The sequence below is a fragment of the Cetorhinus maximus genome, chromosome 15 (genome assembly GCF_964194155.1).
Source record: "Cetorhinus maximus chromosome 15, sCetMax3.hap1.1, whole genome shotgun sequence".
Lineage (NCBI taxonomy): Eukaryota > Metazoa > Chordata > Chondrichthyes > Lamniformes > Cetorhinidae > Cetorhinus > Cetorhinus maximus.
In genome coordinates, this window is record NC_135893.1 from 67,784,668 (window position 1) to 67,809,824 (window position 25,157).

At 40.9% G+C, this 25,157-nt stretch overlaps 2 protein-coding genes across 2 annotated transcripts in view; one reads left to right on the top strand and one right to left on the bottom strand.

Annotated features, from left to right (window-relative positions):
• chlsn (cholesin) overlaps window positions 1-25,157 on the bottom strand; it is a 352,627-nt gene that overhangs the window by 262,768 nt on the left and 64,702 nt on the right. The window lies entirely within an intron of this gene.
• gper1 (G protein-coupled estrogen receptor 1) lies at window positions 21,580-23,319 on the top strand. The gene has a single exon (XM_078559277.1). It carries the CDS (start codon window positions 21,915-21,917, stop codon window positions 22,989-22,991), a length of 1,077 nt encoding a protein of 358 aa, XP_078415403.1. The 5' UTR covers window positions 21,580-21,914; the 3' UTR covers window positions 22,992-23,319.

Consider the following 25,157-nt stretch of genomic DNA (forward strand, 5'->3'; position numbering starts at 1 on the left):
GTGCCAAGATACAATAGACAACACTATTAGTAGTGTTTTGTACTGCGCTTATTGTTCATCTTTTAGCATTGTACTTTGGATAAATGTGCACCAGCTAATGTTAATCAAGTTCAAAACGTTGATTGAGCTTTGCTCAGGAATTTGTAGATCTTTTGCCTTACTCCATCGCCTCATTTCCACCGCCCCCCTCCCCCACAACCAACCCCACACCCCAGTTTGTGGCGTAGGATATTTTTTTCAGTTACCGAAAGTGCAGTGCTCATGTTTTCTAATCCTTCCACATCCTTGGATGGATTACACGGACATTAAATTAGAGGTGGTGCAGCGAAGAACCTGAATATCACCCATAAAGGTTCTTTTCCTTTTTATTAATCAAGGGGTAGGTAGCATTACCAAGTGTTTTGGTCGTTACAAATGAAAGGTAAATTACAAAATAAAAGAACGCATTTGCAAGCAGGCAGCATACAAGGCCAGACCAAGCCTAAGCCCCTCGGTCAACACCAAACAAATGCATGGCATGACTCTGTGTCTCTCAATTATTCAAAGCCCATATCCAACAATACTACAGCCAAAAAAAAATTACTCTAATTTTGGGGCTACTGGACATTAATCTAAGACATTAAGCAATTGCTTTCACTTGGGCTACATTAACTGTTGAGTGTGCTGAGGGGAATTTCAATACCAAAATATAAATTAACTATTTTCAAAATAACATTGGCATTGCTGTAGCACTCACACTGCTGCTCAGTTACACGCATAGGGTTCAGCACAGTTTCGAGTCCTGCTACTTCCTGATTTCGACCGCGTCTACTGGGCAGATGCCACGTCAACATTGGAGCATTTTTGCACATGGGGGGCGGTTGGGGGGGGTGTGTGTGTGTGTGTGTGGCGTGGTGGGGGTGGGGGGTGCTGTAAGAAAGGGGGAATCCTAAAGGGGAGAGTCAATTTGAGTTGTCCCCAACGCCTGCCAGTGACAAGCGATAGGAAGAAAGAACTTGTATTTCTATCACACCTTTCACAATCTCAGGACACACCAAAGCGCTTTGAAGTCTAGTCTCTGTAATGTAGGAAGCATTGACAATGGCTAAGGACAGACCACATATCCATCTTCACAGCTGAGCAAGTGTCAGGCTGGAAGAGTTAAGGGAACTAAATGATGAAATTGTCGGTGTGCATTTAGGATATGTCTGAGGACTTCAGTATTATTGGATATACTGCCCCATTTAAGGGTTGCTAACCCTCCAGGATTATCTTGGACTCCTCAGGAATTAATGAACCTCCAGGACACTACTACAGACAATCTGGGAGATAATCATAGCAACGTATTAAAAAGATTGTTTTGTTTCATTTTTTTTGAATGCTGTTGTTTATTAGTTATGAAAATATAGGAAATGGGAAGTAAAAGACTTTGGCAAACAGTTATAAAGCAAGTCAATCGTGTAACTAAGAATCTATTTGCTTTTCAGTTGGTGTGGACAGGTGTTGCTTTACATGGATTGGCATGTTGGGAAACCAATGGCAGGATCAGAGCGGTATTTATAGCCAATGAAGTACTTTTGAAATGTAGTCAGTGTTGAAGGAAATACTGCACAATTTGTGCACCACAAACAGCAATGTGATAATGACCAGTGAATCTGTTTTTGTTGAGGGATAAATATTAGGTGAAACACCTGGGATAACTCCGCTGCTCTTTTCAAAATAATCCCATGGAATCTTTTACAATCACTTGAGAGCGCACAAGACCTCAGTTTAACATTTCATCCAAAAAATGGCTCCTCCAACACTGTAGTATTTCCTCAGTAGTGCACTAAAGAGTCAGCCTAGATTTTTGCATTCAGGTCTTGGAGTAGGACTTGAACCCATAACCTTCTATTATATGAACACTCATTTGAAAATAACTAGGTTATTTTTGTGTTACCAGGCTGTAACTACTGGGGCACCACAAGGATCAGAGCTCCAGCTATTTACAATCTCTATCAATCACTTAGTTGAAGGAGCTGAGTATAATGTATCCAAATTGCTGATGCTACAAAGTTAACTGGGAAAGCAAGTGTGAGGAGGGTGTAAAAAATATAGGAACATAGGAAATAGGAGGACAAGGCCATTCGGCCCCTCAAGCCTGATCTGCCATTAAATGAGATCATGGCTGATCTTCGGCCGCAACACCATTTTCCCACGCTATCCTCACGTCCCTTGATGTTTTGACTATCTAAAAATCCATTTATCTCTGCCTTGAATATACTCAATAACTGAGCCTCCACAGCTCTCTGGGGTAGAGAATTCCAAAGATTCACCACCCTCTGAGTGAAGAAATTTCTCTTCATCTCAGTCCTAAATGGCCTACCTCTTATTCTGAGACTGTGTCCCCTGGTTCTAGATCCCCCACAGCCAGGGGGAACACCCTTCCAGTATCTGCCTTGTCAAGCCCTGTAAGAATTTTGCATGTTTCAAGAGATCACCTCTCATCCTTCTAAGCTCTAGGGAATATAGGCCCAGTCTCCTCAATCGCTTCTCATATGACAACCTCGCCATCCCAGGAATCAGTCTGGTGAACCTTCATTGCACTCCCTTAATGGCAAGTATTATCATTCCTTGGGCAAGACCACCACGACTGTATGCAATAAGAGGCTGCAAAGGAATGTAGACAGGTTAAGTGAGTGGGCAAGAACATGGCAGGTGGTATTTAATGTGGAGAAGTGTGAAGTCATCCACTTTAAGCAGACTTTTTTTAAATGGTGAGGGACTGGGAAATGCTGGTCTTCAGTGGGACCTGGGTGTCCTTGTATACGAATCATGAAAGTCAACATGCAGATACAAGCAAGCAATTAGGAAAGCAAATGTTATGTTAGCCTTTATTTCAAAGGCATTTTAGTATAAGAGTGAAGGCGGCTTAATGCAATTGTATAGGGCCTTAGTGAGACCACACCTGGGGTACTGTTTTCATTGACTCATCTAAGAAAGGATATACTTGCCTTAGAGGGAGTGCAACAAAGCTTCATTAGATTAGTTCCTGAGATGAGGGGATTGTCCTGTGAGAAGAGACTGAGTAGAATTGGCCTATATTCCCTAGAATTTAGAAGAATGAGAAATGATCTCACTGAAACATATAAAATTCTTAAGAGACTTGTTAAAGCCTCTGGGAGGATGTTGCCCAGGCTGGAAGTCAAGAAGTAGGGATCAGACATGTAGGTCTGAGATGAAGAGAAATTTCTTCACTCAAAGTGGGTTGTGAATCTTTGGAATTCTCTACCTCAGAGTTCCAGATACTCAGTCGTTGAGTATATTGAAAAAAAAACATTGATTTTTGGATACTAAGGGAATGCGGGAATAGTGCAGAAAGGTAGACTTGAGATAGAAGAATAGTCATGATAGTCTTGAATGGCACAGCTGGCTCAAAGGGCTGAATGTGTACCCAAGCTCCTACTACCTATGTTCCTATGAAAATGTGACCAAAGTAACATCAGAATCAGGTTTTGTGTTAGTAATGATGCCGAAGACCGTCAGTGTTCACCATAATTACTGCACTAAAGCTGACAGCAACTTCTGGAGTCCACAACTGTGCAGTTAAATGCAGAAATCCATAAGTTGCTGTTAATGAATCTATGCTTCCCTTAGAGTGCGCTGTTGAAGTCCCCCTGTCCGCAGTCAAGTATAAATCACTGAACTGATGAAAAATTGCCCTTTTATGCCATTAGCTTTGCAGTAATATCCCTTTAAAATGTTACACCTTACTGAATGAGGTGTAACCAGGCTTTTAACGGTGTCCTCCTCCAGGTGCCATGCCTAAGAGGGCATTGGCGACCACTGACGTCCATTGGATTGGTCCATGATGATGCTTGGCAAAGTACTGCAGTGGTTTGCCATTGCCTTCTGCAGTATGGCTGACCAGGAAACTCTCCCCCTCTTGCCACCTGCCATCAGGAGTATTGGAAGGATTTACAGGCTGATATCAACCTGTTTGGCCATGTTACAGTATGCACCTTCTGTGGCCATCAAGTCCTGAAGTGGAATTCAAACACGGAGCTTCTAGCCCAGAAGTAGGGATGCTACCCATTGCACCACAAGACCTCCCTTTTCTAATAGTGTAGTAAGTTCATAATTACTTCTGAACAGCCTCACTGGCCCTGAAAATCATAAGTAAATAATAAAAATTGCATTTTCAATTTTTAAAAAAATTTTTTAGGATTAAGGTAGAAGCTGAAATGTCATGTGTACATCCCAATCATTTATTTCACTCTCTATAAAATTTTAATTTAAAAAAGTGAAAAAAATCTCAGTTCATTTTACTTCCTGGATTGCTGCTTGTAAGGATATGTCATTGTGATTGGCTGCTTGCTCTGACTGATGAAACCAGTCACTGCATGCCTAGAAATCCCCTTGGCTTGGTGGCAGATTCAAACTTATGTCAAGAAAGGGGAAATCTATACCTTCAATCTATAGCCTCATCAGAAACTCAGTGAACTATTGTCTAGATTAGATGAAAAAGATAATGTGACAAACAAAAATCAATACAGGGTTGCAAACAACCTCAAGAATTGTCCTGGAGCCTCCAGAAATTAAAATTAATATCAGGATACTGCTACAAGGAAAAATCTAGGAGGAAAATCATTGGGACATGAAAAATGTTTTTCTTGCACACCTTTATTCATTAGTTATAGAAATATTGGAGATTGGAAAAAGAGTTTGTTTGACTGGACAAGGAATTTGGAGGGTGGAAGTCGTGTGATGAAATCTCCAGCAATAAGTCCAACTATAGTTGGCAACCGGTAACCATCTATGACAAAAATGTTCAAACAGATTTTGACAATTTTTGGTAAATAGAGTTGCCTTTTATCTACCAGCATCACAAAGCACAATTAATAACAAAATGTAACAGAAACATTCATTATTCTGGAAATTTATTCAGGACAACATTACAACACCAATATAGACGGTAATTTTCTGGTTATAGGATAGGCTTGTGACTGAATTACAGACTATATTTAGGTATATTACAAATATATCTATTGTATCAGATTGCCTCCAAACTTCCTGTGTACAAAACTAGATTAGGAGGCATAATCACTCAGAGACAAATGAGATGACTTAAGGTATTGAGTCAAAATGTCCCAGAAGAATTTATTCACAGCACTGAATAGTTTCCTAGTGAAAATCTGATTGTGATTCTGCAAACACCATGACAACAAAACAGAAAATTAACATAAATTGACATTTCTGTTTTTTCCCCTGCTGTAGGGGTACCTCAAATTAAGAAAGCTTCTATTTCTAGCTTGTATTTCTAACATCCAGCATCTGAATTGTAAATCGAATATCGATTTTTGCAGACGCTGCATTGCCAACGCCATTGCGTTTACGGGTAGATTATTGGTTAAGCAAACTTAACAGATGAAATCCATTCGAGTGCTCAATAAATTGCCTTCCTATTTATGCACAAACGTATTGGCGAGGAGGCTACACACTTAAGCAATTTATTTCAATTCAATCTCATTTGCTTCTAGATTTCTCAGGACAAATTGCGATGATTCAGTGCAGAGGTTTGTCAGTGAATTGATCCATGCTTGTGATGACATTGCACCAGCATTTAAAATACTGTGGAGGCTCGATGGCTTCACAAATAGCGACAAAAGCTGCAATGATTCAATTTCTACCTGAGGCCCCTTGCTGTCACGACGGGAGGCCATTCACATAAAAAAAAGGCACTAATGTTTGTGATGTTCAACAATTGTCCGAATTCATGGTTATTGAGAAAGGAACTCTGTAGCCAGTTGTTAGGAAATTCCAGAACAATGGCAAAACATTCAAAACTGATGGGCAGGTAAAGACCAGCTGGTCTATCAGGCTTGTCCCACACTATGACAGTTGGAGCATCACGACACCACCCCCCAACCACAACCCCTCCCTCCCGTCTCCACACTTCCAACATAATTACAGGCAAAAAGGAGAAAAAAATCCAAGGCCAAAAAGGGAAAAAAAACACTCTGGTACTCTGACCACCCCCATCACCACCCCCCACCCACCCCTCCCTAAGGCAATTGAAAGCAATCCAGGAGATCACAAGTACCAAGTGATACCTATAAAATAACTGGGAACCTGAACAAAACAAAAAGCTGCAGATGCTGGAAATCCTAAATAAAAGCAGAAAATGCTGGAATAAAGCATATTGGCCAGTTCAGCAGCATTTGTGGAAAGAGAAAGAGAATTAAAGTTTCAACTTGATGGCTTTTCATCAGAACTTCGAGGTCATCAACCCGAAACCTCACCTGTTTCCCTCCCCACAGGTGCTGGTTGACCTGCTGAGTGAACATACAAAATTAGGAGCAAGAGTAGGCCATTTGGCTCCTCGAGTCTGCTCTGGCATTCAATAAAATCATGGCTGATCTGACTGTGGCCTGAACTCCACATTCCTGTCTATCCACTGCATTCCCTTTGGGCAGGATTAAAGATGGGGCAGCATCTAGTACTTCTTGGTAAGTCAGCTTTCTCTGTAGTCTTCAGTCATGCTCACTGTCCTCTAAATTCTTGTTAAAACATAGGGGAGTGGGAGGAGGGAAGCCGGGATCTCTTGATCAATCAGCATCCCATGGTGTGCTACTGCCCCATACAAACAGCCTCTGCACCTCACGTAGGATATTTTGGCCTGGAAGGGGGTGCAGCGCAGATTCAGAGGAACATAAAAAGAGTAGACGACCATTCAGCCCCTGAAACCCGTTCTACCATTCAATGAGATCACGGCTGATCTGTGATCTAACTCCACACACTCACCTTTGTCCACATCTTTTAATCTTTGGTTAACCAAAATCTATCAATCAATCTCAGATTTTAAATTAACAATTGTTCCAGCATCAGTTTTTTTTTTACAGAAGACAGTTTTGAACTTCCACCACCCTTTGAGTCTAATCTAACTCCTGCAAGGTCTAGCTCTAATTTTTAGACTATGCTCCTCAGTCCTAGGCTGCATCCAATCAGCAGAAACAGTTTCCCTCTATCGACTCTATCAGTTCCATTTAATATCTTGAAAACTCCAATCAAATTACTCCTTAACCAACTGAATTTCAGGGAATATATCCCTAGTTTGTATAATATCTTGTAATTTAATGCTTAGAGGCCAGGTATCTTTCTGGACTCCCTCCAAGGCCAATATATCCTTCCTAAGGTGTGGTGCCCAAACTGCTCACATACTTCAGGTGTGGTCTAACTAGGGCTTTGTATAGCTGAAGTATGACTCCTATTTCTTATGTTCTTGTATTCTAGACATGAAGGCCTGCATTCCATTAGCCTTTTTTATTATTTTCTGTACCTATTCATGATTTTAATAAATTTTAATTGATTTTAGTGATCTATATACCTGGACCCCCAAGTCTCTTTGAGCAGCCACTGTGGGTAAATGAAGTTAAGATACAGATCAGCCAAGATCTAATTGGATAGTGGAAGAGGCTTGAGGCGCTTAATGACCTACTCCTGCTCCTTCCAAGAATAGTCCCCAGTGCAATTCCAATAAATTAGCCAATCTCAGCCTTGGTGGGCATGATCCATTTCAGAAACTCTGGACTATTGTAAGTGGTGAGTACGAGTTGGTGGGGCTCTCTATTTTGGTTTATACGTGAACAATGGCCCATTGGGTGAGGTTCCAGAGTTAGACTAGTTCCTACAGGACTGTTTCCCAGTACAATTTAGCACCTCCAGGACAGGAGGAGAGAAAAAGATTAGCCTGCTAAGCCGAAATGGCTCAGGGCCACACTAGGCAACATATTCCCAGCTAAATGATCAGAAGACAATTTGAATTTATACAGACCCTTTAATGTTGTAAAAGGCTGCATTCACTGAGCATGACTGAAGATTCTTTGAAGGGCCAATATCAGACAAAATATGACACCGATAACACAAGGAGACATAAGGAGAGGTGGAGTATAACGTGGGCAAATGTGAAATTGTCCATTTTGGCAAGAATTAAAAAAAAGAAGCATATTATCTAATTGGTGAGAAACTGCAGAGCTGAGATTCAGAGGGATCTGGGTGTCCTAGTGTATGAAAAGCAAAAGGCTAGTATGCAGGTACAGTAAATAATTAGGAAAGCTAAAAGAATGTAATCATTTATTGCGAGGGGAATTGAATACAAAAGTAGGAAGGTTATGCTTCAGTTGTACAGGACAATGGTGAGACCACATCTGGAATACTGTGTAAAATATTAGTCTCCTTATTTAAGGAAGGATGTAAATGCATTAGAAGCAGTTCAGAGGTTTACTAAACTAATACCAGGAATGGGCAGGTTATCTTATGAGGAAAGATTGGACAGGCTAGGCTTATAAGTTTAGAAGAGGAAGAGGCAACTTGATTGAAACATACAAGGCCCTGAGGGGTTTTGATAGGGTCAATGTGGAGAGGATGTTTCCTCTTGTGGGAGAATCTAGAACTTGGGGTCACCGTTTAAAACTAAGGGGTTGCCCATTTAAGACAGAAATGACAAAAGAAATGTTTGTTCTCAGGGGGTAGTGAGTCTTTGGGACTCCCTTCCTCAAAAGGCAGTGGAGGCAGAATCTCTGAATGTTTTCAAGCCAGAGGTAGATAGATTCTTGATAAACAGGAGGGTGAAAAGTTACCAGGGGTAGGTGGGAGATTACAGTCAGATCACCCATGATCTGATTGAATGGCGGAGCAGGCTAGAGGACCGAGGGGCCTACTCCTGCTGCTAGTTCACATGTTCATACGTATAAAAGTTTTGTCAAACAGGTAGATTTTCATCTTAAAGGAGAAGAGAGAGGCGGGGAGGATTTGGGAAGAAATTCCAGAGCTCCTACCATCTCCAAACACCTCAAGGCGCTTCACAGGAGCAATCATCAAACAAATTTTGACATCGAGTCACAGAAGGAGATGTTAGGACAGGTGGCCAAAAGCTTGGTCAAGAGATAGATTTTAAGGAGCATCTTAAAAGGGGAGAGAGGTAGAGAGGAGAAGAGAGAATTCCAGAGATTAGGGCCTTGGCAGCTGAAGGCACAGCTGTCAAAGGTGGAGTGATTAAAATCAGGGATTCTCCAGAGGCCAGAATTGGAACAGCGCAGACATCTCAGAGGGTTATAGGCTGGAGGAGATTACAGAGACAGGGACAGGCGAGGCAAGGATAAGAATTTTAAAATTGAGGCGTTGCTTAACCAGCAGTCAACATAGACTAGTGAGCACAGGATGAGAGGTGAATTGAACTTGGTGCAACTTCGGACTCGGGCTGCAGTTTTGTACTTTGCAATCCGTTTCATCTACATGGAAAATTGTAATAAATTGTTTAGGTGAGGCCAGCCAAATGACACTATGGTACTGGAATTCGACACATTTATATAATCGGAATCCTTCATAAATGGTATAAACATCCGTCTGAAATGCTGCTGAAACCTTGTAACCAAATCGTCAACAAGAAGCCAGAACAAAATACTTTGTAAAAAAAATACACCATGTCACACAAACATAATGTAGGTTGTACAATAAAATGCCTAGCTTTATATTCCTGATTTTGTTTCTGTGTCCGAATGCACGTTCAGCCAATAATGTTCCTCATCCAGTATACAAATGGAAACAATGGCCCATTGTTGAATGTTTTAAAATTCCTAATTACCACATCAGTAACAGCCATTCACTTCTTAACGCAGTACTTATCAAGCAAAGATATTTGTACTTACATTTATATATTTATAACAGCTTACATTTATATAACACCTTTGACACTGTAAAATATACCAAGGCCCTTCACAGGAGCACTATCAGACAAAATCTGACACCAAGGCACACAAGGAGGTATTAGGATCGGTGACCAAAAGCTGTGTTAAATATGGTTTCAGGAGCATCTTAAAAGGGAGTGGGAGATGGTTTAGCAAGGAAATTACAGAACTTAGGGCCGAGGCAACTGAGGGCATGGCCACCAATGGTGGAGAGTTTAAAATTGGGGTTGCAAGGGTGGTCAGAGTTGGGGGAGCACAGAGATCTCACGATAGTTGTAGGGCTGGAGGAGGGTACAGAGATAGCTTGGGGTGAGGCCGTGAAGGTATTTGAACACGGATGAGAATTTTAAATGCCAGCCTGGAAGCCAATGTGGGTCAGTGAGCACAGGGTGAACAGGACTTTTAGAGAGTTGCATACTCCCTTTCACAAATTGGATCTTGAGCTTTGTTTATGAATACAAACTACCTTATCTGGGCCACTGATCATGCCAATGATGCTCATGAACTTTCACCCTCACCCCACAAGCGTGACAAGGTACCTTGGTCGAAAACTCAAAAGGGGCATTTTCCAGAACTGTGATTTTTGTGGTTTAGGGAGGGAGTTCGAGGCTAGGGGTAAAGTGGCTGAAATAACATAGGTAGGTTCTTCCCAATAATATCACTGTTCCTCTGGAAGGGAAGCAAAACAAACTGGCAGATTCTCACTGGCATATGATATTCAATATGTCTCCAACTTATTTTCCCCTGCACCATACCACCTCCTCCACAACCCCACAATCAAAAACAAGGCGTTAGAAGAATGAGTTGCATTTATATAGCACTCTTCATCACCTCAAGATGCCTCAAAGCACTTTATAGCCAATGAAGGACTTTTGAAGAGTAGTCACTATTGTAATGTAGGAAACACAGCAGATAAATCGCTCACAGCAAGGTCCCACAATCAGCAACGTGATAATGACCACATCATCTGTTTAAGCTGAAGTGAAACTTCAGTGGATTCTGAAAAAGGTAAATGATAAGACACATTAGCTACGTTTTAAAGTTGCTTCAGTACTCTGAGGCACTAACTTTAGGGAACCCAGTAACAATTTATGCTTATATTGTACCTTTAAATAAAAGGGATAATCTGCAGCTCATTTCCAAATTAGATTTATTCTCCAGGAACAATTGAGGTGGGATCACTAGAGATCCCATTCACAACAGAAGCCACTAAAGGCTCAAGAAAAGCAAAGAAATAATAAAATGAACAAAAGTTGTATTTTAAAAAGCACCTTGCACATCGCAAAGCACTTCACATACAAATGAATTACTTTTGAGGTGTAATCACTGTCACTTTGTAAATATAGCACAGCTCTATTAATACTACTTAATTTCATAAGTTTTCATGCTAGTTACAGAAAAGTAAATAGCAACTGTGTGGGAAAAGGTCTCATTAAACACCTATGCTTATATATTTGGCATTTATCCTGCCACGTAACGTGTAACACGCAATACACAGAAGCACAACCGAAGAAGTCACATTGGAGTTAAAACATTAACTCTGATTCATTCTCCACAGATGCTGCCAAACCTGCTGAGTTTTTTCAACACTTCTTGTTTTTATTTCAGATCTCCAGCATTCGCAGTATTTTGCTTTTATTACACAGGAGCACACCTTTGCATTGATTTGTAGATAGTTAAGATTTGAAAGGGCATATAAATCTTTCAATCCACACCATCAATTCCAGGCTGCTGATTGGGTATGCTTAATGTGATTAACAATTATCTAGCCTTATCAAATAAACAAGGTTTCTTTCTTTAATTAAACACTTACAATTTTATAAAAACTTCCTGTGTTACACAGTCTGCACTTCTCCAATTATACCAAAGCAGTAGTTAAGGAAATAAAACATCCCACAACATTCAGACCATCTTATCTATAATCTTATATGAAATATGATTCCAATCCAACTTCCAGCAATTAAAATTTGTGCGTGTGCGTGTGCATGTGCACACAGCAACAGATATGATACTGGGGCAGTGGCACCATTGCTGATATGCATTGACTCAGTAACTCTCGGCCAGAGTGACAGTAGGGAGGCTGCAGTTGACTTCAATGACCCTGGGCTGCAGGGAGTTTGGGGAGGAGGGGTGGGAGAGGCGAGAGGGCACTTAAATAAACAAGAAGTCTCTTTCCGAAACAGTTGTCACTTCGGAGAATCAAAATTTGGGAAATGTATGGCACATGTGAGTAAAGCACCACCTGTCCTTTTAACTCTTGTGACCCAGGATCAAATTTGACTTAAATTGATGGGATGAATGCGTTTTTCTACTTACTACAAAATGAAAAGAGTTGGGAAAGAACTCAAACTAGCGTCTAGTGGACTGGAGCCCACAGGACAAATGTCCTTTAACAGCAAGATGGTACTCTCAAGATGACTAGACTGAGATACGATATTGATGCAACATCAAATCATTTAATTAGGCCTGGTCTAGGAGTACTCCATGCTGATTGGGTACTCAAAGCATAAAACAAGAAGTGTTTTATTTCTCCAGTACTGACATGCTTCAATTTGATATAAGCATTAGAATCACCAGAGAATATAAGTGTTTAAAAAAAATCATTACAATACATGTTGGACTGGGATTACAAACCGAAAAGGAAGGCACCATAACAATTTGTTAAAAATAGCAATTTGATGATTTTCAGAGCAAGCACACATTTATTTGATGTACTGTGTGACGGTTTACGCAGCAGTAAGTGTTTGATAAAAATCAGGTATACAGAGAACCAGAATAGCTCCCCAGTAACTATATACACAGGGAGGGAGTTCCAGGATCTTCCCAAACAGCACTGTGGTTATAACTACACCAAATAGACTGCAGCGGTTCAAGGCGGCAGCTCACCACCACCATCTCAAGGGCAATTAGGGGTGGGCAAAAAATGCTGGCCTAGCCAGCGATGCACAAATCCCATGAGTGAATTTAAAAAAAACACACTGGGATGATTCCAGGTCTGATTCTGACCCTTGAACTCAGCCAGGACAATGGCGCTACTATTGGCCAGAGTGCTCCAGAAAGAAAGAGCTTGTATTTACTTATGGCCTCAGAAGGCCCCAAAGCGCTTTACAGCCAATAAAGTACTTTTAGAATTTAGGAAGCATGCCAGTCAATTTATACACAGCAAGCTCTCACAAACAGCAACATGATAATGACCAGGTTATTTGTTTTTTTGTTTTTAGTGATGTTGGTCAGGGGATAAATATTGTCCAGGATACTTGGGAGAACTCCCCTGCCCGCCTTCAAGTAGTACCATGAGATCTTTTATGTTCACCCAAGAAGGCTGATGGTGTCTCAGCTTAATATCCCATCTGAAAGAGGCACCTCCGAGACAGTGCAGCTTTCCCATCAATACTGCACTGGTATGACAGCCTAGATTACATGCTGAAGCCTCTGAAAGGCTTAAATCCACAGCCTCTATCTCAGAGCTGTCCACTGAGTCATGGCTGACACCTATGATTGAAGGGGAGGGGGGATTAAGAGGAAATGGCCAAGACTCTTGCTTCTGATTGACAGTTGCATCCTGCTGCAAATCATAACGCAATCTTGTGTCTCTATCATCTGAAGTGATTGGGATCTGCCAACCAAGCGTATCAAACCAAAACATCAGCTAGAAATACATAGTTATCGTTACCATTTCATTTTCTAATCATCAGAGTATCTCGATTCAAATGTGGAAGTTGGAAAGAAGTTTGATAACAGTGGACAGTGATATAATGTTGCCCCCCGTCCCAACGCCTGTCCCATTTTAAAAGCACTCCCATTTTCCTGGCCAATATTCATCTCTCAGCCAACAAAAACAGATTATCTGGTCATTGACGTTTGTGGGGCTTGTTGTGTGCAAATTGACTGCTGTATTTCCTACATTACAACAGTAACTACATTTGGAAAGTACTTAACTGACTATAAAGAGTTTTGTACTGTCATGAAAAGCACTATAAAAGTGCAAGCCTTTCTTTTAATTTGAATTTAGTACTGTATAGCAGGTAGCAGTCTTCTGATATGAAAGAGATTACTACTTTATGGATAAAGCAGATGAAAAATATATTGCAATGTCGCACTTTTAAGCCCAACTACAATTACCATCATACTGTAAAGCTTGACATTTTAACACTAGGTAATTTTCATGCGGTCCATTAACCTTCCTCCCCTAACTTGCCCTCACTGACCAGAATTTGGCCACTGCATCTGCCAGCAAAACTATGGCTATTAAGATCTACATAACTTTCTTACCTCTCACTGTGTAAAGGTGATTCTCCTGAATTTGCCATTGGATTTATTGGCGACTATTCTAAATTTAAGACATGCAGTTGCCAGATCTCACAAAAGTGGAAACATTTTCCTGGTGAGGAAACCATAATAGCTTCCGCACACAGGCCTCAGGTTACAGATTAGAGTCAATTTTTTTTTATTCATTCATGGGATGTGGGCCTCGTTGGCTGGGCCAACATTTATTGCCCCTCCCTAGTTGCCCTTGAGAACGTGGTGGTGAGCTGTCTTCTTGAACCACTGCAGTCCATGTGCTGTAGGTACACCCACAGTGCTGTTAGGGAGGAAGTTCCAGGATTTTGACCCAGCAACAGTGAAGAAACGGCAATATATTTCCAAGTCAGGATGGTGAGTGACTTGGAGGGGAAGTTCTAGGTGGTGATATTCCCCTCTATCTGCTGCTCTTGTCCTTTTAGATGCTAGTGGCCGTGGGTTTGGAAGATGCTGTCTAAGAAGCGTTGGTGAATTCCTGCAGTGCATCTTGTAGATGGTACACGCTGCTTCTACTGTGCATCGGTGGTGAAAGGAGTGAATGTTTGTGGATGTGGTGCCAATCCAGCGGGCTGCTTTGTCCTGGACTCATCCAGGCATGTGGGGAGTATTCCATCACACTCCTGACTTGTGCCTTGTAGATGATGGGCAGGCTTTGGGGAGTCAGGAGGTGAGTTACTTGTTGCACGATTCCCAGCCTCTGACTTGCTCTTGTAGCCACAGTATCTATATGGCTAGTCCAGTTCAGTTTCTGGTCAATGGTAACCCCCAGGATGTTGATAGTGGGGGATTCAGTGATGGTAATGCCATTGAACATCAAGGAGCAATGGTTGAATTCTCTCTTGTTGGAGATGGTCATTGCCTGACACTTGCGTGGCACGAATGTTACTTGCCACTTGTCAGCTCAAGCCTGGATATTGTCCAGATTTGCTGCACTTGGACATGGACTGCTTCAATATTTGAGGAGTCACGAATGGTGCTGAACATTGTCATCAGCGAACATCCCCACTTCTGACCTTGCTTCTGAAAGCCAAATGTCCACTTCCTTCTCTGTGGTGGTATCAAGAGAGATGGCACATTTCAAATAGGTAAGTTGTTGGATGACATTCAGCTCAGTTCCTTCAATGACAATGCTTGGTGGTCTATAATCTTCTTGGGCTCCAAGCTGATACAGGACTTCAGTTTTCTTTAAACTAATTTTTAGCCTGAAGAGTTGCACCATCTCCGAAAAACATGTTGTTATATGTTGCAGGTCTGATTGCAGACAGTATTCTAGGCTTTATTAATAGGAACATAGGAGTACAAGAGCAGGGAGGTTATGATGAACTTATATAAGATACTGGTTAGACCTCAGCTGGAGTATTGTGTACAGTTCTGGGCACCACACTATAGGAAGGATGTGAACGCATTGGAAAGAATGCAGAAAAGGTTTACGGGGATGGTTCCAAGGATGAGAAACTTCAGCTATGAGGATAGATTGGAGAAGTTGGGACTGTTTTCCTTGGAAAGAAGGTGGCTGAGAGGAGACTTGATAGAAGTTTTCAAAACAATGAGGGGCCTGGACAGAGTAGATAGGGAGAAACTGTTCCCATTCATAAACAGAAGTTTTAAAATGCCTTGCAAAAGAAGCAAATGGGAGGCGAGAAAAATCTTTATCACACAGCAAGTGGTTAGGGTTCGGAATGCACTGCCTGGGGGTGTGGTGGAGGCAGGTTCAATTGAGGCATTCAAGAAGGCATTGGATGATTATCTAAATAGAAACAATGTGCAGGGTTACAGGGAAAAGGCAGGGTATTGGTACTAAGTTAAAATGCTCAGAGAGCCGGTGCAGACACGATGGACCAAATGGCCTCTTTCTACACTGTAGCGATTCAGTGATTCATTAGTGAGCCTATCAGCAGCAAATGTGGGACAGAAAAAAATCTGTGATTGGAGGAGCAGTGAGCAGCAGCAACAGAGAGTTCAGGGCCCAGGGCAACAGATTGCCGGGACCCACAGAGCGGGGAGCAGAGTGCCGGGATCCAGGGATCAGGGCAGCAGAGTGTGGGGACCCCAGTGAGGAGAGATGGATTGTGTCCCCTGGGAGTGAGACACTGCAGTGCTCCTGGTCCAAGGCAGGTGGGAGAAGAGGCTGACTGGTGTTTGTAGGAGCGGGGGTGTGCGTGGGAGTGGGAGCATGTGTATACACAACAATTTATCGCTATGACATTGCTTTATTTTTGCTCAGCAATTGTTTATTTTCTTAACACATCAACTTTTTTTAAAAATTCAGTTTAAAGTTGTGTCAAACCTCCTCTTTCCGAAATTTGCTCATTGGCCTCTTGTGGAAGAAAAAGTTGAAAATGTGGTCCTCCCCCCCACCCAAGCAAAAAGGTTGGACAAGCCTGGTGTACAGTACTGGTCTCCTTATTTAAAGAAGGAAGTTAATGCGTTAGAAGCAGTGCAGAGAAGGTTTACTAGACTATGAGGAAAGGGTGGACAGGCTAGGCTTGTATCCATTGGAGTTTAGAAGAGTAAGAAGCGACTTGATTGAAACTCTTAAGGTCCTGGGGCGTCTTGACAGGGTGATTGTGGAGAGGATGTTTCCTCTTGTGGGAGAACCTGGAACTAGGGGTCACAAAAATAAGGGGTCAGTCATTTAAGACAGAGGTGAGGAGAGTTTCTTTTCTCTGAGGGTCAGGAGACTTTGGAACTCTCTCCCTCAAAAGGCAGTGGAAGCAGAGTCTTTCAATATTATTAAGGCCAAGCTAGATAGATTCTTGATAAGCAAGGGGGTGAAAGGTTATCAGAGGTAGGCAGGAATGTGGAGTTGAAGTTACAATCAGATCAGCTATGATCTTATTAAATGGCGGAGCAGGTTCAAGGGGTCAAGTGGTCTAATCCTGCTCCTAATACGTATGCATGTTCATACGGCAGTCACAGTTTCCTCCAGAGTTGGGCTTTCATTTAGTTCTTTTTTGACTGGCTGTTGTTGGATGCAGTTGATGGCAGTATCATGCACTGTGCACTTGGTGCTGAAGGGTGTTTCAAAGTGCTCCAACCAGCAATCCAGGACCGACTCCTTGTCGATGTGTAGTGTCTTGCCATCGGCGCCACGCAGTGGGTTTTGAATTTGCTATGATGGTCCAAAGACAGATTTTAGTGCTTCATAGAAGCTTCTTATGTCACCAGTATCAGCGTACAGTTGAGTTTTTCCTACATGTAATCCACCAGTCATTTTGGATATTCCTTAGTTTGTGTTGAAGGGTGCTGCATGCTTGACGATAGGCTGTTTTTTGCTCTTGGCTAGCTAACTGGGCCAGGTGAACCTGATGAGCTTATCTTTTTATTGCTTGCCGATTTTAATTTCCTTGTCATTTTCATCAAACCAATCCCTGTTCTTGGTGCTGGGTCCAATGACCTCATTGGAAGTACTCAGTGTTGTACAACTATACCTACCAATAACTTGGCAGGGCAGCAGTGCTTATACAAAAGGATAAGTCCTCCAGCAAATGCAGTGTGTGGAGAATAATAACAATACAAAGTGCTTGTAAAAATCAATCCCAGTTGCTTACAGCAATGATTGGCGGACGAGTAAAGGGAATATGACCCAATTATCTCAGTTCTGATCAGGACTCGTGATGTCATTTGGTAATAATATGCAGGTGAAAATGTGACCCAAGCCTCATAAAGTCACTTTTATTTTATACAGACTAGGATTCATTTGCTGAGCTCAACAAAGACTTTTGTCAGTGATGTAAATGACCATTTTCTTCTTCTCTTTGTCCATAGAAAGTCATCTATTTACTTCTTGCATTTTTGGTCATTTTCTTTTCCTTTAACTCCTGTTCTCATGATGGCTTATCCCCCTGGCCAGAGTGCAAGTCAACAGGTGTGAGTCACTCCTCTAGCTCACTACTCTCTTCAATAGAGCAAAGGGTTAAGATCTGATGGGGTCTTCAAAATTAGGAAGAGCTCTGATAGGGTAAATCAAACAATTTTCATCAGTGATTAAACAACTGGAGTGCATCGAGTTTAGATCACCGAAAAGAACAAAGTGAGAGGTCAGAAGAATTTTTCTATGCTTGGGATTAAACTAGAAACCATGTTGGTGGCAGGATCCTCAATAGATTTAAAAAGAGAAGTGGATAAATATGAAAAATTTGAAAGTGCAATGGAATGGAGCTAAGGGAACAGCTCTTAAAATTTAGTCAAATATAAATTGAATATCATCTTGATCATGGAGTGATACAGCACAAATGGAGGTCATTTGACCTTTTGTAGCTGTGCTGGCTCTTGAAAATCGATATCCAATTAGTTCATTGCTCTGTTCTTATAGTCTTGCATTGTTTTTTCCCTTTTCAAGCATATGTCCAAAGTCCCTTTTGAAATTTGCTACTGAATCTGCTCCCTATACCCTTTCAGGCAGTGAGGTCTAGAACTAAAAATGAACTAAAGTAAACTGATTAATTTAAATATTAATGAACATAAATTGAGATCAATTATTCCATCCTGGGGCAGCAATCTTAAACAGGATATGGATTTCATAAGTACTGGATCCTTGCAAGAAAAAAAATTCTATCTGCTATGGATAGGACACTTAGTAAGGACAAGCTTATGATAGATGTTTTGTTTAACAACATTGCGCAAATGAGTTATCAAATCACGGTTAACAAAACATTGACTGTTTAAATGCTACATTTGAAACTACCAGCATCCCCTGCTTTGAGGTGGAAGGTTTTGGGTTCATATCCACTCCTAGACTGGAGAACAGAATCTAGGCTGATGTGTTAAACCAAGGCCTGTCTGGTGGTCCAGCTGGGTTCAAACAATCCTATTTCACTATTCAGTAGCACGGAGGGAGTTTTCTCAAGAGTCCAGTCAATATTTATCCCTTGACCAAGCCCCACCAAAACACAAGCACAAACACAAATCTCATTTGATGTTTCCAGGATGTTGTCGTACTCAGGTTGCACAGCAAATCAGTGATTGTCTGGATTCGTGGAAGCACAAAAACACAACGGCCTTTGAGCCAGGTGTCAGCAGCCCCTTTTGTTGATTTTTGTAGCTGTTCTGGTTTCCTTCATCAGTCGGTTACATGACAGTGACTGTACTTCAAAAATAAATCATTGTTTGGAAAGCACTTTGGGTACTGAAAAAGTGACAAAGAAAATTCTTAAAAACATACATTGTAAAAATAGCAGTAAATTTTCACCTTTTTACCACAACAACCTGACCTATATAGCATCCTTAATATAGTTAACTGACCCAAGGTGCTTCATGGAAGCCTTATTAGATTTTAAAAACTCTGAGTCGAAGACAGGAGATGTTAAGTCAGGTGACCAAAAGCTTGGGCATAGATACAGGTTTCACAGAGTGTTTTAGAGGACAATAGAGTGGTAGGAGACTACAGAAGGAGTTCCAGAGTTTGAGGCTTAGATAACTGAAAGTTATGGTGGTGCTGTAAGGTGGGAATGCATAAAAGGCCAGATTTGGAGAAACACAGAGATCTCAGGAGGTTTATAGGGCTGGAAGAGATTGTAGGGATAGGGAGGGGTCCAATGCAACAGTTATAAAATCATGACTGTATTACTTTCAAAAATGCAAGAGTATTTCACATAATGGAATTGAATGTCTAAACACCCGCTTGGTGACTCTTCATAAAGTTGGTAAATTAATGCTCCTGCACCAAAAATAACTAAAGATTTAAAAATGTGTGATAAAACAATAAGTTTGGCAGGAAAGCTGAGAAAAACATCATTTAATGGTGGTCAGAAATAAAAATCTTTTAAATAAACCTCTTAAGCTCACCAGTGTAAGTTGAACTTTTTGCTAATTATAACTCACGGGTACATTTTAAAAATGAGACTTCTCCAAAATAATTTCTCACAAGAAACAATTTTGTAGAATTTGCAGCTTTCAGTTAGATTGGCACAAGGGCAGCCAACAATTAAACAGTAATTTTTTTCATAAAAAGTTGCGAATAACTTAGGGTGACATTACGATCAATCTGTGCAATCCTGAGGAAATCCCTCCTGACCTCAGGCCATATACAACAGTCTTAACAGTGCAAGAAATCCTCCAGCTTATCAGACCCATTGTCAAATTCTCCAGTTGATGCAGGCCATATGAAATCCTGCAGCAACTCCTCTATGGCCCTCATGGCACTTTTACAAGTGATGCAAAATTACTATGCGCATGTACAACAACTTTGGTTTAAAAAAAAGACAATCCCCGCATACTCTGCACTTTTACTTCCTATTTGAGTTAGTGTTAAACATTCCACTGCCTATGACAGGAAGCTCAGATGTGTTAAGATATGGTTTGTCTTCTTTAAGTTATAACCTGCAGCACAACATCAGTTACATTGTCATAACCTTGTGCTATATTGATAGCGCTGTATCAAAAATAACAAGTTACTGTAGAAATTTACCAGAAATTACACTATTATGGAGAACTCACACTTCTATCGTGCGATGTCTGAAAGAAAAAAACTGCTCCTTCTAATGGAATGGAACAGATGGAAAATCGTGGAGATAACTTTTCACAATGTAAAACACTAAAATAATGCAATGCAGCATGACATGATGACAGAAACCTAATGATATTCTTTCCCTTCACACTAATAGCACTCAGCACGTGCAGCAATGTCGCAAGTGTACCCAGGATAGTAATTAGCTTAAAACTCCCAATTTCAAAAAGCTAATTTTCAGCTCTATACTGATATTCTCCTTCAGTACTAAAAGGAGTCTCTTACACAAATGACAGATACAAACATAATTGTGCTGCAATGATGCTTACAAACACAGCATTAGTGTTAAAATTGCGTATGCAGAGATCACACCACAGCTTAAATGCTAAACAGAAAAAAGTTACTGTCTATCAAATTGACATTTATAGTAAACATTGATTAACTTTCTTTCTTTACATAAAAGTTCCAAGTTATACCCATCTAACACGAGTTATATGGATGGAGACACAGCAGCGTATTTCAGTATTAAGTTCAAACTTGCTTGAAATTCCTTTGTTATACATATCACAGTGTCTGAATTTTGTTTCTCATGAAAGTACAGGACTAAGAAAGGTACATCATCATTCGTACAGTTTGCTAATACAATTGGACAGAATGTTTTTACCAAGTGTCTAGATGAATGCGTCATCTTCAATTAATTGGAAAAAGGTTTTCAACTCCGTATTACAGTATTTCACTTAGATGAGGAATTGTCCTATTGTGTGTACAAGATATGTTGATTCATATTTACTTTTCTCCCCCACCTTTTCCATTAACTGCAGGATACTCACTTGGATTCTATGTCCCAATTGGATTTTCTAGCCAGCTCTCAACTGACGGCCAATAAACACAAGAGTGGAAAAGTTTCAGCTCTTTCCAGGAGGTCGCCAAATAAGTGAGATACGGTAGTCAATGCAATGCTTAACCAAACACCCATACCTGCTGTCGGGACCTGACCATTATAGACAAATGCATGTATCTGGCCTGACTTTTTGACTTGGCAGCCCAAGTGCTTGGTCTTGACTATTAAGAATTGTGATCAGCGGCCAAAGGATAGACTGCACAAACAGGCACACAGGGCTTTCCCGTATCAATGTCTCAATTTTCCACAACATACATCGATAAACCGTTAAACACATCTGAATGAAGGTCAGGGAGAGGCACTTTGAACTGGAGATGAGTAAAACTACATGTATTGACCAGAACCACAATGCAACTGCAGGGACCAAGTCTGTGTCCCACTGGATTCTCCAAATAGCAGATAAAGCACGCTACTATAAAGTATGGCAGATGCACTTTTGATAACATTGGGACAAATTGATTGAATGCATCAATACAGACAAATGTAAATACTTAAAACACCAAAGCACTATTTATAAATCATTCAATACATAATCTTTCAAAATTCATCACTGCCTTTCATGATGGAAGTGCACCTGGTATCACAAATATTATTATTTTCCAATGAAAGTGAACTGAATGAATCAAGCTACTATAATGAAACCTTACACTGTGGCTACGTCACTGAAAATCAAAGGGACAGCCATTTTTATAACATCAGCCTCTTTCTATCTTGCTTGTATACAATTTTTCTATTTCCCATAGGCTTCATTGGGAATGCGTTAATCCTGGTTGTAAACTTGAATGATCATAAGAAAATGACGATCCCAGATCTCTATTTTGTAAACCTTGCTGTAGCTGATCTGATCCTTGTAGCAGATTCCCTCATTGAGGTCTTCAACCTCAATGACAAGTACTATGACATAGCCATTCTGTGCACCTTCATGTCTCTCTTCCTGCAGATCAACATGTACAGCAGCATCTTCTTTCTCACATGGATGAGCTTTGACCGGTACCTTGCCCTGGCACAATCAATGAATTCCGGCACACTCCGAACTCTGCAGCATGCAAAATGGAGCTGTGGCCTGATCTGGTTGACATCCATCCTGGCTGCAATGATGCCTTTTGCTGTGGTACAGGCCCACCACACAGGGGAAGTTCACTTTTGCTTTGCAGATGTTACAGAGATCCAATGGTTGGAAGTCACTCTTGGGTTTGTCATCCCATTCTTCATCATTGGACTCTGCTACTCGCTGATTGTACGGATTCTCACAAATGCCCAGAAGCACAACCGCCTTTGGCCAAGGCGTCAGAAGGCCCTTCGCATGATTGTTGTGGTTGTTCTGGTTTTCTTCATATGTTGGTTACCTGAAAATATTTTCATCAGCCTTCAGCTCCTACAAGGCACAAAGGATTCATCAGTTTCCCTCAAGGAATCAATGGGGCACTATTATCCACTTACACGTCATATTGTTAACCTGGCTGCTTTTTCTAATAGTTGTCTGAATCCCATTATTTACAGCTTTCTTGGGGAAACATTCCGAGACAAGCTCCGCCTGTACATGAAAAGGAAAGCAAGTGTATCCACAGTTTACCGGCTTTGTAACAACACTTTGAACTGGAACATTCCTGTAACCGCAGAGGAATCTTTTGCGTAGCTGATGAAATCACTATAAGCCAAGTAATTAAGAGGAGGCCCAAATCACATTTGACTTTCTTTGGTTATGATTTGTAATTTGGCCAGTGAGTTGAAAGCAATGTTTCCAGAGCCGTCAACTTCGAAGTTAGTTGTCTAAGCACAACTCCAGAATAATTACTAAAGGAGGAAGTTGGCCAAACAAGTTTGGGATGTAGATGGCAGGAACCTCTTGCTACATTAGTCACAGTCACCATGCTGTTTACTTATATGGGAACTATCAACTAGCAGTTGTTTATGTGACTACTTGAAGCTTGTAGTTTAAAGCATAATTATATTTAATAAAGATTTTAAAGGTTCACAAAATAAATCCTTTCATAAATTGGAGGAAACTGAAAAGAGTGTAAGACTCTAAAATTTTATTAAATTCTAAATGTTTGTAAAACAATTCTACTTTAACTTAAATGTGTTCATTCCAGATTAATTACCAAGATACAAAGTAAGTTTGGCTGTATGTTTAGCTTTCCGAAAGTTTAAAATGTGCTGACCAGGCATCACAGCTTGGCACAGAAAACCCTGGAGGCAGTAAAAATGTCTGGGTGCAGATGATAAATTCATTGCATCATCAGTCACATAAGTGTGATCAAGATGAGGTGCTCCAGTTTAACAGCAACCTAAAGTCCTAGCAACACCAATATAACATCACTTCAAAATAGCCCTGTGGAGTTCATGGATGGAAATTACTGAAAGTAACATTTATAGCAAATACTAGGGAGAATGAGAATATTCAATTTTGGAGTAACCTCCCAGGCAGGGTAGAGGCAAAGCTAATTGGGTTGTTCAAAATGTAAAACAAAAAACTACTGTGGATGCTGGAAATCCAAAACAAAACAAAAACAGAATTACCTGGAAAAACTCAGCAGGTCTGGTCAAGTGTCGTGAGGACTCGAAACGTCAACTCTTTTCTTCTCCGCCGATGCTGCCAGACCTGCTGAGTTTTTCCAGGTAATTCTGTTTTTGTTTTGTTCAAAATATATTTGGCTGTAAAATTCGAGACGAGAGAGTAAGAAAGAGAGATAGAAAGACAGAGAAGAAAAAAAGGGCAAGAGGGAGAAAGTGAGAGACAACGGAAGAGTGAAAAAGCGTGAAGGGAGAGAAATAGAAAGAGAGAGAAGGGAAGGAATTAAACTTATATGGCACCTTTCACAACCTCTGTGCTTCTACAGCAAGTATTTTGAAGTGTCACTGGTACAATGTAGGAAACCCAGCAGCCTATTTGCGTCATGCAAGCTCCCACAAACAGCAATGTGTCAAATGACCAAATCATTTCTTCTGGAGAAATAAAAACAGACAAGAAATGTCATCGACCTAAAATGTTAACTTTGTTTCGCCATCAACAGATGCAGCCTAACTTGAGTGTTTCCAACTTTTTTTGTTTTTATTTCAGATTTCCAGCATCAGCTTTTGCGTTTGCTTTCATGGGTTTTAGTGAAGTTGGATAAGGGATAAATATTGATTAGAACACAGGGGAGAACTCCCCTGTTCTCTTCAAATAGTGCCATGGGGGCTTTAATGTCCACTTGAGAGGGCAGATGGCAACTCAGTTTAGTATCTCCACCAAAGACTGAACCTCTGACAGTGCAGCACTCCTTTGGATCGTGTACTCAAGTCTCTGGAGTGGAACTTGAACCCATGACTTTCTGACGCATAGGTGAAAGTGAGCCATTGAGCCACAGCTGACAGCTTTAACTGCTATGTACAACTTGCTGCAACTGGGAGAACTACAGCTTGAACAGGGAACTGGAGGCAGAATACTACCATAAGGGATAATATAATGAAAAGGGGATGCCATGCAGGTTGCATTGCAAAATACTTTTTAAAAAGTTTATAATTATATCAAGATCATAAAGGAACGTGTGTTCTTAATTCCAAGCTTGGGAATCGAGGACACAGGGTCATAATGTCAGAATAAGGCATCAGTCATTTAGGACTGAGGTGAGAAATTTCTTCATCCAGAAGGCTGTGCATGCTCAGTCATTAAATATATTCAAGACAGAGCTCAATAGATTTCACTGTACTAAGGGATTAATGCTGTTGAAATAGTGCGGGAAGTGCATTGAGGCAGATCATCACCCCTGATCTCTTTGGATGGCACGGCAGGCGCAAAGGGCCAAATGGTCTTCTCCAG

Coding starts and splice junctions, on each gene's coding strand:
- gper1 (XM_078559277.1), top strand. CDS start 21,915: ATGATGGAAGTGCACCTGGTATCACAAATATTATTATTTTCCAATGAA.